The 13,399-nt window shown below is 40.7% G+C and overlaps 1 protein-coding gene across 4 annotated transcripts in view; it reads left to right on the forward strand.

Annotated features, from left to right (window-relative positions):
* Positions 1 to 13,399, forward strand: part of LOC146459795 (A disintegrin and metalloproteinase with thrombospondin motifs 7-like) — a 35,315-nt gene that overhangs the window by 14,664 nt on the left and 7,252 nt on the right. For all 4 annotated transcript variants that reach the window (XM_085088871.1, XM_085088869.1, XM_085088870.1 and 1 more), the window contains exons 6-18: positions 44 to 127; positions 511 to 635; positions 977 to 1,020; positions 1,414 to 1,519; positions 8,668 to 8,811; positions 9,290 to 9,434; positions 9,538 to 9,630; positions 9,858 to 10,003; positions 11,320 to 11,383; positions 11,498 to 11,603; positions 12,103 to 12,239; positions 12,334 to 12,454; positions 13,096 to 13,337. In XM_085088871.1, coding sequence (XP_084944997.1) covers positions 44 to 127; positions 511 to 635; positions 977 to 1,020; positions 1,414 to 1,519; positions 8,668 to 8,811; positions 9,290 to 9,434; positions 9,538 to 9,630; positions 9,858 to 10,003; positions 11,320 to 11,383; positions 11,498 to 11,603; positions 12,103 to 12,239; positions 12,334 to 12,454; positions 13,096 to 13,337 — 1,557 coding nt within the window. The remainder of the gene's footprint in view (positions 1 to 43; positions 128 to 510; positions 636 to 976; positions 1,021 to 1,413; positions 1,520 to 8,667; positions 8,812 to 9,289; positions 9,435 to 9,537; positions 9,631 to 9,857; positions 10,004 to 11,319; positions 11,384 to 11,497; positions 11,604 to 12,102; positions 12,240 to 12,333; positions 12,455 to 13,095; positions 13,338 to 13,399) is intronic.

The following is a 13,399-nucleotide window of genomic DNA, read 5'->3' on the forward strand; positions in this document are numbered from 1 at the left end:
ACAATCAGGCAAATGGTTTTCTTTTTCTTATCTTATTCGTTAGGTGAGTAACATATTTCGTGATCCAAGCATCGGTACGGCGATTAACATCGTGCTTGTTCGAGTGATGATCCTAAAGGAAAATCCGGTAAGTAACAATACAGTTTATACTGTAAAATACTACGTTAATGATTCACTATATAGAACAAGGAAAAAGTGCGCCAAATTACCAATATGTAATAACTATCTTCACTACCTTTCCCTGAACTGCCTGCTCACCGATGAACAACAGCGAAGTAGATAAACAGTGAAAGGTAAAATATAAAGCTCGAATACGATTGTTGAGTGCCATTATGTTGAAATAATTCCAGACGAAGTAGGTATGCCGGTGAAAATAGGAGAGCGACCTAACTGGACATTAATCACTCAGCCTTTTCCCTTCTAGAGTAATAGAGAGGTATGCGAGTGTACCGTAACCTTGGTTCATGTCAATACTGAAAACATATCTATTGCTTTTTTTTATATTCTCAGAGTGCATTGAAGGTAACTCATCATGCTGGTCACACCCTGAAACACTTCTGCCGCTGGGCATCACTCATCAATCCCAAATCTGAGAAGCATCCTAATCACCATGACTTAGCGGTCTTAATAACCAGGTATGTGACTTCCTTAAATGAAGTGATCAAAACTACTGTACTCGAACAGGGCCCACCAAACCACAAAATAGATGGTGGTCTCTGCTTGCACCCCCCTCCTTCAACCTCAAAAGATGGGAATAATTTCTGTGTTTCCACAAATATGCGGTCAATGGTTTTTAACCAATCAGGCGCGGAGTATCTCACTCTGAAAGAAGAATGTGTTCTAAAATCAAGATGCTAACAGTCTCAGTCTGTATGCCTAAGTTACCAAAAAAATATAGGTTTCTTTTGTTACATTTTTTTCGCAGCATTCTGGAATTAAATACTGATAATGACTGTGAAATTTTATTTCTTGATAGATATGACATATGTAAAGGAATCAATGAGCCTTGTGAAACGTTAGGTAAGCAAGGAAAAGTGTTATTACCTTTTGCAAACGACACTGGGTAAACGTTTTGCTATTCGTTTTTCAACTTCAACTGTTTTTTTTTTTTCGCCCACAGACTCTTAAGTTAGAACCTCACAATAAACAGCAAGACATGAAAGTAGCCTTTGGTGGCTTTAACTCGAATGGTCACACCATAGGACTTTATCCATAGACTCAAAAGTTAGAACTACCTTGTACAGCGTAAAAACAGCACCACAGCAAAGCTTTGCTAAGCCGCCGCTCAGTGAATATTCACACTACAGAATTCCGTCCACGGACAAAGACGTTTGAGCCATTTCTCGTGATATTGGTAATTTCGTGATATTGGTAATTTCGCATTTGCATAATCGTTATATACTTCTTTACCAGGGCTCTCTCAAGTGAACGGTCTCTGCACCAAAGACAAGAGCTGTAACGTGAATGAAGACAATGGTTTGACGTTAGCGTACACGATCGCTCACGAAATAGGACACAAGTAAGATGTAATTGTTTCCTATTCATGATCTCTAGGAGCGTGGGTACCCCTTGAATCTTGGGTATCTTGGTATCTTAGGTGTGTGAGGTTCAGAGGGCCCAAACGTAATGAGAGACGAGCATCGTAGCCGATTTCAAACTTAATCCTTGAATTGACATTATTTTCCTAAATTTCTATTTCAAGCCCACAGAAAAAGACACTTTTCAGTAAATGTCTATCAATCACCGAAATTTTTATTTACAAACACAGATCGGATTCTTCTCTCTCGTTCACCATTACTTCTCAGCTCTATTTGATTTTGGACAGTAAAAAGCAGATGACATTTTCGACATCCCTTCCAGCTACTTTGAATTTGCGTTCAATACTTGTTGTTAAGGGTAGTAACGGGATTATCAAATCTGTTTAGATGGGGTCAAGGTACGCTATCTAGAACCCCGCAATTTCCCCTGACCTCCCCTCAATGTCCCTTCCTTATGAGGGACCCATTTTGCCTTCTCCCCCCCCCCCTCACCCCCCTTACCCCCACCCTTCCCCACCAGACCTTCAACAATCATCTGTTATAAATCAGCGCGCTTGGCCAGGCGGAGTCACTTACTCTCTTTTTACCAACTTACATGTATATGTATGTGTGACAATAATTTGTTCCTTTATCTGTTAAGGTGTCGAGCCAAATTTTCTAAAGTGAACTATTTATGACATCCAATTAACTCGAGGACTTAAAAAACGAGATTAAAAAGTCTTCGCAACCGACCAACTTGCTTGCAAACTAAACCAAACTAGTACTGCTTTGCTCCTAAAGTACACAGTTTTATCAAATCAAAAATACTACAATTAAAAGAGATCTTTCATAGGGCATCTTCCTTATCTTTCAAATGAGTTTTCTATGTGAAACTTGGCTTTATCACGAACAGATGTTAAAGGATTTTTTCTTCTACATGGTATCAGTTTGCTGCAAAGGTTAAAGATAATTCGATCATATTATCAGGATTTAGCAGGTCCTTATTAAAGTTATAACGGACGCCATGATAAAAAAGGTGGGAAGGCGCCTGAGGGACGCCTAAGTCCAAAGAGGCCGCATTATCAGAGCTTGTATCTCTATTAACCTTTGACTCCCAACTGTTGCCAAATTTTGTAGAATTTAAAAAAACTTGGACTTTGCAAAATATTGGGACGTAAGTACGTCTACAAGAAACAAGTGCAAAGAGGCCGCATTATCATGGCTTGTATCTCTATTAACCTTTGACCCCCAATTGTTGCCGAATTTTGTAGAATTAAAAAAACTTGGACTTTGCAAAATATTGGGACGTAAGTACGTCTACAAGAAACAAGTGCTGAAAAGCTCATATCTGAGACTCGAGAATTACAACCACCTTGTAATTTACGACCTTTACAGCCATGGGCAGTTCCCTCCTCCCCCCCCCCCCCCCCAAAAAAAAAAAAAAAAAAAAAGCCGGTAACGGTACTTGTTCAATGTGTCGGCTTTCGCTTTGAGATTTCAAAGGCAGATCAAGACAGACTCAAAAGCTATAAATACATTCTTCGGATTGAGTCTTGTACTTAAAATGGTTAACTGATCGTGTCATGTTAAAAGCAAAGACAAAATCGCTTGCTGTTGCCTCTACCAATTCGACCCGCCAAGATACATTATCTCGTTGTGCTGTCAGAGATGGCACTAGCTGGTATTCTTAGAGGCTATTCACTCGGGTGTTATTTCGTTCTCTCTGGCATTGCGTGAAGAAATACCTCAGCGTAAAATCCCAAATACTCACATAATGGCCTCCATACAAGTTATAAAATGTGATTGCGTAAGTGGAAGTGATTGCCAAATCATTTCCTTAAAATGTACGTAAACGGCACGGTTTGCTATGATCTGATATCCGGAGAGGATTTATGTGTACTAATCCTTCTTGGATTTTAAAATGCCAATGTCAGTTTTTTTTAGGTGTAGTGTTGTTAAAAGTTACTAGTAATATTAGTGTTCGGGTGCTATTAAAAAGTGTCTTTGTCCTTGATTATGAATCACAAAGGAAAGAAATGACTGAAAACATTGAATGTGTTGGTCCAACTTTTTCAAGTTTCGCCGTGGTGTCTAAGTAAAGCTAACAGTGGTTTCCTTTCCCTTCGATAATCCATTTGATATTTTCATCTTCGCGTGCTAAAAGCGCTTGGGGTATGAGACACTAGAGTACTGGATAGTTACAGGCTTGACAAAATCCAGCGAAATCTTTGTCAATAGAGTGCGTTTGATTAATTTTGGGGATTATATGCAATTGCTCAGACAGTTTGTCTGTGTTTTAAGTGCTTTACTAAAACTGACGACACTTATTGATTTAAATGACATTAAAAGATTAACGTGCGTTTGATAACTGCAGAGATAACTTAACATACATGAGCAGCAATGATCTATCTATCGACAGCCGACATCCCGGAAACGTTATATCTCAATGCCGTTTATTCAATGAATGCTCTTTCACCAAAGAATTAACTTGTTATCTTTTGAAGCCCCTTCCCTAAACTGAAAATACTGGTTGTGTACTGGTAGAAAAATCGCACAAAAGCTTATATTTTCTCGTAGGCCTTACTTTAACGTGTTTGCGCAAATAACACCACGAAAATTAATCGACCAAAAGGGAGTGTGAAGACACTTCTTGCTTGATCAAAGGCTCATTGATATGTTGCCAGTTATAGACAAGAATCGAATCTGCATGGCATAAGGGAAAAGATGGAATGGACCATTGCACCCTTGGACCAATTTTTGGACCATTATTTGACTAATTATTGAACCCAATCGATGGACGTATTTGAGTCTAACACAAATGAAAAGTGGTCATTCAGTGTTCTTGTGCTCACAATGAAACGTTTTGTTAGGAGAGGTGTACGCTTCTCAATTTCGTAAGTGACATATTGAGTATCGCGAAATTTTGAACATGAAACTATTACTGACCGGCACGGCGGAAAAACCGCTGATTGGCTGAAATATCCGTTGACCTAGCGCATGCTCTAAGACTTTCCGCTGACCATGTGCGGGTGCATATGAGTTCGAAAAGGTGTAGACATCGCAAGCTACCGCGTCGAACTGCGAGGATTACCGTGGATTTTCCCCATCTGGAAACTTCTACTTTTCGTAGTGAATGCGGATTAAGCAGAAGTAAGTATGTTGCAAGTCATATCCTGGTTTTGTCGCTTTTTGCGAGCGTCATTTTTCTTTTGTCGGTTGGAGCCGTTGTTCTGCTGTCGTGTACAGTTCATTCAACGCCAAGCGGAGCACGTGTTTGATTAACTATACTCTGCATGATTTATTTTTTCTGCTCCAGCTACTGGTGTACAGATGACTTGACACAGAAGAATTGAAAGGTAAACCTAGTTTTTTTTTGTCAACTTGTCCAGCCGTTTTGTTCACCATCTAAATATAAGCTTAAGCGACGAAATCGACACTGTAAGCTTCATTTTAATACTTAGTGCATGTTGTGAATTTCTAAAAAGCGCAGCCAACCTATGTTTATCCCGGGTATCAGTGAGTCGTTTCATTTTTCGACGGGATATATTTTCTTAGCTAGCTTGTGTTGTTGCGTTATGTTCTTTTATAAAATACATTTTGCAATGGCGCGCAAAAGAATCTGATGCGATAGATACACTCGCTTTAAATTTGTTGTTGTTGATTTTCATGATTTTAAAGAGTTTTGAAATGTAATCCTTTGCAATTTTTTCTGACCTGAGAACAGACTTTTTTGCAGTTCAGTTACATTTATAGTTAAGTTTCAAGTATCGTGTGAAAACTACGTTCTTTTCCTTTGTACATACAAAATATATGTGGATTGAATTTTGTAAATGAAATAAATAGAATATCGACAAAAGTTCCATCAAAGTAATGATGTTCGTAACCTACATTTTGTATTTGGTCCACTTGAGAATTAATGTCTATTCATCAGGGCCCAGTTGTTCAAAGCCCGATTAAGCTAATCCTGGATTAACAAAAACTTTAATTCAAGTTTAATTACTAATCGGCAAAAATTCTTCCAAAAGATTTTTTTGCTCTCAGTTTTGACTTAGACTTTTCTTTACTTTTAGCTTGAAATTAGGCTTTAAAACCACTCTTCAAGAGCGAGATGAAAACCTCGGTTAACTTTTAATGACTGGAGGCAGGGGAACTGTCCACTCGGTCGTTCAGCTGTTCATCTACTTTCGCTGGTTCGTTCGCTCGGTTTCTCGTTCGCTCGTTTTCGCCGGTGTGCGTTCGATGGACCGTTTGGTCGTTAACTCGGTCATTCGGCTATCCGTTCGCTGGCTCGGTTCTTCGTTCGCTGGGGTTTCCGCTGGTTCGTTCGTTTGCGCTTCGGGTTTGTTCAGTTTTTGCTCCATTGGTCTGATGCACAAGCAAGACAGAAGAGCAGGAAGAGCAGCCAAGTACAAGAAGTAGCTACATAATTAGACAGCTGATGCTAAACATGATTACAATGACAAGCAATGGATAAATGGACAATGGATTTTTAAATACGTCCGTGGAAGCCTGTTACCATTATATGTGAATATATAGATTCTATTTCGTTTATTCCGACTTTCTGCCTGCCCTAAATATGGACCTTTCCCCCGTAAGGCCCTCACCCCTCTCCTCCTACTTGTGGCAAGAAATAAAAAAACACTCCTTCTATAGTTGTTCTTACAACTGAAGTCTACTGTCACTGAACTGGTGTGTGTTTATTGAACTGATGGTGTGGTTATTGAACTTTTGATTTTTCATTGACCCCAAACCCCTTCTCCCCCCCCCCCCCCCCACCCTTCCCCTTCCTCTCTTCCTACATGTCCAAATGAAATAAAAAACACTTCACCTATAGTTAATCTTACCATTGAGGTCTACTGTCACTGAACTGATGTGTGGTTTTTGAACTGTTTGTGTGGTTATTGAACTCATTTGAAAAAAACAAAAAACAGTTATTAGGCTAAGTGTACCAGAACACTGGTCATAATCGCTTCGGAAGCGGGGGCTGAACTCGCACAAATTTTCCATTTGAAATTGGGTATTTACAGCTCGCTTATTTAACCCATAACGTAAGTTAAAAATCCTACATGGTCGGACAGTCGGATTTAAAGGGCTGTTTTGCCGGCTTTTTTAAAATTAGCGACGGTTACCCCCGGCGATTGTGGCGGGAAAAATGTAAACACCCGCGGCACCCCGCGGCATCAATTTCCCGGGCTTAAAATGGACGTCGCACAATCGAAGGTCATGCTGGAGCCGCAAATTGTCGCGGAAGAGTAAAAGGTTTATTGAACGTTATTTTTTCTTGCTGTTAATTTGAACTAGTAATGGGTATGGTGATTTCTCAAGCTGCTGCATTGTTCAGATCTCAGATCAACTGAGATGGCTTGCACGACGGCCATACATGTATTGTCGACGACGTGCCTCGAGCTCACCGACGGAAAGAAATGCGAAAATGTGTATGTTCGCCTTTCGCGATTTTTTTTCGCCTTCAGTATTTTGTTCCCCTGTTCTTAACGTTTGTGTACCTCATTTTATAGCCTTAAGTATTCCAAAACATTCTTAAGTTTTTAAATTTTGTGTTGTGCGCTCACCGTCGAGAACCTGACGTTCAGTCAAGTAAGGTCGCGTGTTTCGACAAAGAAAAGAGGCCTTTAATTTACTGCCAAAGTTATGAAAACTGCGATACTCCTTTTCGAGGAATCCTATTTCATGAATATTGAATTACTTTTGCATTGCTTGCCGTATCTGTTGAGTTATAGTAGTGAAAAGTTCGTAATTTTTCAAGCTTTGTTGAGCCGGTGCGGACAGGTCAGCGGATAGTAAAAATACCCGCGAAATGAGCAGCCAATCAGCGGTTTTTCCGCCGTGCCTTACTGACCACGTTTGCGCACTATTCGGTTTGTGAATTCTAAAATCCGTTCAAAGAAGAAACGTTTGGGTATCTGTTTTATTTACAATTTCGTGTGTGTTTCTTGTACTCGAAGAAATCTGCTTTGCGCCGGAAGTAAAATTGCAGCACAACTCATAACCTTAGCCCGCAACTAAAGGTTTTCTTTGCTGTTCAGGACTGTTGTACTTTAGAATTCCATGTGAAACTAAGAATGCACCCATAAAGTATTTCGCGCGCTCGTAGATTTTCTGGCATACTACATGATTATAGGTATCGGAGAATTTTCAGTTCCTGGCGGTCTCCTAAAAGTAGGAAATTGTTAATCAGTGGCATAATTTGTAGGATGAATCCTAGGTAGCCAAGAAAATTATAATGCAGCATTTTATCTCACGGTTCTTTTTACGGATAAGAAAAATTATTTTTTCCCTTGAAGTTATCTATACTATGTTTTTTCGTCATCTAAAACGATTTTAAGCCTTTTTTCGTTCACATATGCACGGAGAGAAGCACGGTTTAGAGGAGAGAGGATTGATTGGGAGGGGGGGGGGGGGTGGGGAGGCGGCAGCTGCCTCCTCTGTTGTCTACTCCCTTTTTTGGGAAGAAGAATGAGCGCGCAAACCTTCGGAGCATGGGAACGACCAGATAGCGGGCCTATGGGAAGAAGAAAAGCGAAGCGATGACCTTTTCTGCCTTTCCCGTCTTTCCCCGCGCACCCGCTACCGTCCGCTACAGTTCCGAGCGAGGGACTGAGAACGAGGCAGGAGCAGCAGTGGATCTCAGCTTCCCGGCGTTCTTGTAGATATTAGAGAGATTATGAATTACGTTTATGGCAATCGGCAGAAATGACCACGTGACCATGTTTATCATACATTTGCTCCTAACTGTTTTCAGTTTTCCAGAGTAATTGAGTCGTTTTGCGTTAGCATCAAAGGCCAGAATTATTTTGCACTGTGTCATCAATGTACTAATTTATTCAGGAAAACAAAAAACGCGAATCGCATGTTTGCCGTTTTTGTAAACGCAATTCTAAGTCTCTCTCTTATCCCAGATTTCTGCCCCCGAGGACTTTTCATGTAACGAAATGGAAACGTGAAATGTAAGCATACAACCATTGCATGTTTCCATGGAAATGCTGATTTATGCCTGCTTGTTGTTCCAACGCGTTTGTACTCTACTTCAGTTACTGTTGAATGTAAGCTATTTATCGAATTTCTGATAAAGTCAGTCAGGACCTGCTTCCTTTAATGCTAATACTTATATTTTCTTCCGTTTCTGATTTAGCTTTGGAATGCTACACGATGGTGAAGAGAACGAGTGCAGATGGAACCAAGACAAACCTTTTTTAATGTCTCCCAAGTTGGAAGCTTCTGGTAGACAACAGTTATGGTCCTCATGCAGCAGAAACTATGTCAGACGTTTTTTAAAGTAAGCTATTGCGTAAACCAAAGAGCTTTACCGCTGATTAGCCTTCTCTACGTTAAGAATATCTTGAAAAAAAGGCCCTTGCAGTATGTTTTACATAGAGAGACAAACTCCAGTTCTGCTCAGCCATTCTCACGCTCTCTTATGCTGGGCTAAAGCGTGATTTTCGTACTTTTCAACCGGGCAGGGCCAGTTTTTTTCGAAGGCCCAAAACCACTAACGCTTCCGTTTCATTTGTTTCAAAGACTCCTTCTCCCCGCAAATAGAGTTAAATTTTACGCTGTTATTGAATTCTTAAACGAATAGAACGGCTAAATCTCTTTTACGGAAATGTTTTTAAGAAGTTGTTTAAAGTTTTAGTTAATCCTGGATGTTGTGAGTAGGGAAAAGTTAGCGAGTGTCTTGGAGCGTATATGATGTCCTTCAAAATTTACAACTTCAATCAGTTTATAACTTGATCATGGCTTCTCGTTCGTTCCAGCAAAGGATGGGGCCGTTGTCTCAATGATGAACCTGCAAAACAAGACTTTAAGTTTCCCACAATGCTTCCGGGGGTGATATACGACGCTGACCACCAATGCCGCCTCCAGTACGGCCCTTCCTCTTTTCATTGTACTGGCATGACGGTACGTAAGGGACAATGAGCGATCTCCCCTTTTCTGCTTGCCGTTTTTAAATCCTAACAAATGCAATTTAATTTGTCATTTTGTTCTCTAAACCATGCTGTAGGACATCTGTAATCGATTGTGGTGTCGAGTTGGAAGGGCGTGTCACTCCAAGCTGGAACCAGCAGCTGATGGAACAAGGTGTGGTGACAACAAGGTACTGTACTTATTAATGCTAGGAACAATGCAAAGTGTTGAACTGCTACATCCTCGCAGATCCATCGCCAGGCGTTCATATTTTTTTCTACAATTTTCTTTAAACTCCCTACACTTTCTTCCAAATTTCATCCAAAATGTCCCCTTAAATGTAATTCCTTTAACACACGCAATTTAATTGTTCTCTAACGTATTCCAAGACACGTTGTTTGTTTCTTGTGTTTACAGTGGTGTTACAAGGGCAGCTGCATAGAGAGAGGAATGATTCCAGACAGTGTTGATGGGGGATGGGGTCCCTGGAGAAACTACAGTGAGTGTTCACGGACCTGCGGCGCAGGGGTTTCTTTCACGGAGAGGCACTGTGATAATCCACGGTACGTTACACAATGATAACGGTGATGATAGAAAATAAAATACATTCTGTGACATAATTACTGAGGAGCCATAATCAGGAATGTTATTTTGGCATTCAAAAGTCTTTGATAAAACCCGAGATCGAACTGGACTTTCTCTTCCATTTTCCAGTAGCCCCACACAAATTTGCGTATATCCGCGCGGGTTTATGACCTGAAGAGTGGCGCCATTTTTTCTAAAAATAGATTTTTTAGTAAAACACATGGGTTTGCCTGGGCCCAACGCTTACGGTCTCCGTCTCCGATTATAGGTCCTGTTACTGACTGATGAGCCCAGTAGTTTGCGTAACGAACCTTTAGTCCAATAAATCAGGCATCACAAATTGAACATTAACTTTTCAGGCCCGCGCAAACGAGTACACATTGTAGCGAAAACACTTCCTTGTTTTCTCGTTTGGCGCACACCCTTAATACGGAGGTCTCAGGTTGAAGTCCTAGGAAATATTAGAGATTTTTAGCTTATAGTGTTAGTACGATTTCGAATACGAGAACTTCAAGTTTGATATATCCCAGTGATCGATGAACTTGAGGCAGTTGTTTTGAATGACAATAACTAATCCCTTTTGTGATTCCAAAAAGACGAAATCTCCTACGTTTCGAGGACTTGTTTTCGCCACAACGCCTTTCCGACTCACGAAACCTCGTAGCAAAAGGACGACGGGTGTTTAGTTTTCCCGCCAAAATGACAGTGGTTGACTTGCGTGCGCTCTTCCCTATTGGAAAATCTCGTCCTCGTACTCGAACTTATACTTAAAGGTCTCTATTAAACATGACACTCCACAATAGGGCAAACGTTATTGCGGAAATATGATCTATTTAAATGTTTTCCTGTTTGCGCAATTAAGTCAGAAACATTTATGCGTCTTGAAAACAAAATTTGCTTCTCCAGCAAACGCATTGTGACCCTCACCATAAAAATATATGTTTTTTCCATAAAATCTCTCCCATCCCGTGAAATGAATACGAATTGGAATGGTTGGATTTGATAGCCGGATTTTCCTGCGTTTTTTTTTCCCCATAACAATTCATGTTCCCAACTTTTAGCCAGGGGTCAATTTTAATAAAGATTTTACACTAGCAGTTTACAAGCTGTGCATTATAAAAGCAAGCCTATTTCCATGGAAACGTTAGTTTAAGAACCTATTTGTTCGCACCTTAGTTTCGAATTCTCTCTCTGTTAGAGCGTTACTAGATGAGAGGACGTAACAACGAAGTTGAGTTTGATCCGGAGTTTAATCTTTAGAAGTCTTCTTTCTTTCTTTCTTTCTTTCTTTCAGGCCTGCTCACGGCGGAAAATACTGTATTGGCGAATGGAAGAAGTATAAACTATGCAACACACAGGTAAAGCGATCCAATTAAACTTCATGTGACTCTTTGCCACATTCCTGTTATTCAGAACGCGTTTTCATTGAGATGTGCCGTTAAGTTAAGCATCCTGTTCTGTCTTTCTCACAGCCATGTCCGGAGGGAAGCGTGGGCTTTCGTGAGTTGCAATGTTCGCGATTTGACAATAAACGCGTAAGCAACAGGCAGTGGAAATGGAAACCGCGCTACTCTCAAGGTATGTAGTGATGAGTATCGTAGTTCCTCTTTCTCGCAAACTTTGCTTCCAAATCATAAGCTTTACAGTGAAGCCACATACGATGAAGTAATATTTCTGCGACCGTTTTTCCGAGTTCAATCAGTCAGGCCCCTAAGTAAGTTTAAAACATTGTTGCAACGCTGACGCAACCTTTGCATCCGCAACGTATGTGTCGCAGTTGGGGCACCGTCCCACCATAGAAGAAACAGTGTTTCTGAACCAATAGACCTTTTTCATTAATGGCGGCCGATTTATTATTCTTTTCAATATATGTTAATTAGCCCTACTAACCTCGTTTCAGAGTAAAAATTCTTTTGAATTTTGCACTTGCTGACGAGGCTAGTAAGGCTAATTTTCATGAAAACAAAAGAATAATTTATCGGCCGCCATTTATGAAAAAGGTCTATGCTCCCTAGTTTTGTGAGGCTCTGTGTTTAATAATTGTAACTCAATGTACCCATGTTATTGTTCTTTAAAGTCTCTCCGTGCGAACTGCACTGTACACCTAAAGGCCTGTTTGGATTGTACTTCTCCAAGAAGTTGTCTGATCAGGTGCATGATGGGACGCCTTGTGCTCCTGGAAAGCGCGACGTTTGCATCAACGGCAAATGCGAGGTTTGTGATTAAGTAATCATTCTATTTTACTTTTCCAATTCCAGTCTATTGAACATCACTTCAAGTTTTTGGTCTCTCGTTTCTTTTTCGTCAGCATGTTGGTTGTGATAACGTCCTTCATTCCAGCGCCAAGGAAGACAAATGTGGCGTGTGTCGAGGGGACGGTACGGCGTGTGAGACCGTCACGTCAACGTTTGACCAGAGAACTGGAATAGGTAAGGACCAACAACACCGATCATTTATGCATGTGTATGTGCAATCGCCTGCTCAGTGGTAATATAGAAAAATAGAAAAAATGAGGCCCCCCTACGAGCTGGAATTGTGCCCTTTCCTGAAAACTGGACAAATCGTACCACAATTGCTGACCAGTCGCGATCAAGACACCACAAACAATCCTTAGTTGGTTTATCTGCGTTTTCCCATCCCTGTCAATGGCTACATGTACTGTTTTAGATTTGTGCATGATAAGCAGATAAGTTCGCCATTTGCGTTTTTGACAGAAATCCCTCAGTTGAATAGTCCACTGTATAACCCATTCAACACAATATCTTATGAGGATCTCGGCCCATGATCATGAACACCACGGACGCGATGGCAAGGCCGAAAAACAGCTGCAAACTAACGACGATCGGCTTTGATTACAGGTGATTCCAAAAGGGAAAAACATGTGATTCATGATAACTAATGGTTGATTCCACTGGGGAGAAACTTTTACGAACTTTGAGCATGGTTCAACTTTTTAAGTCGTCCATACATTGTCTAGTATTGAATTTACGCAAAAAAAAAAAAAAAAACGTTCGTAAAAATTACAGGGACGTGGGAACTCTACCAAAGAGTTTTGTTTTTTTCTACTTAGGATACGTAGAGACGAAAGTTATCCCAGCAGGAGCCAGGAACATACGAGTAGAGGAAGTTAGGGGCGCGCCTAACTACTTAGCCCTGCGATCGTCCAGCGGTAAATGGTATCTGAACGGTGATTGGTACATTCAACAGAGCGGTGAATACACAGCAGGCGGCACCACTGTTTTCTACAGACGGAGACATAACAGAGAAACGTTTGAGGCAGTGGGGCCGACAAATGATGAATTACATATAATGGTAGGTCGTAAATGACTGAGACAGCAGATAGTCACAATCTTTTGTACTTTCAGATTTGGAAA

Source organism: Pavona decussata, unplaced genomic scaffold, assembly GCF_977016875.1.
Source record: "Pavona decussata unplaced genomic scaffold, jaPavDecu1.1 SCAFFOLD_216, whole genome shotgun sequence".
Taxonomy (NCBI): domain Eukaryota; kingdom Metazoa; phylum Cnidaria; class Anthozoa; order Scleractinia; family Agariciidae; genus Pavona; species Pavona decussata.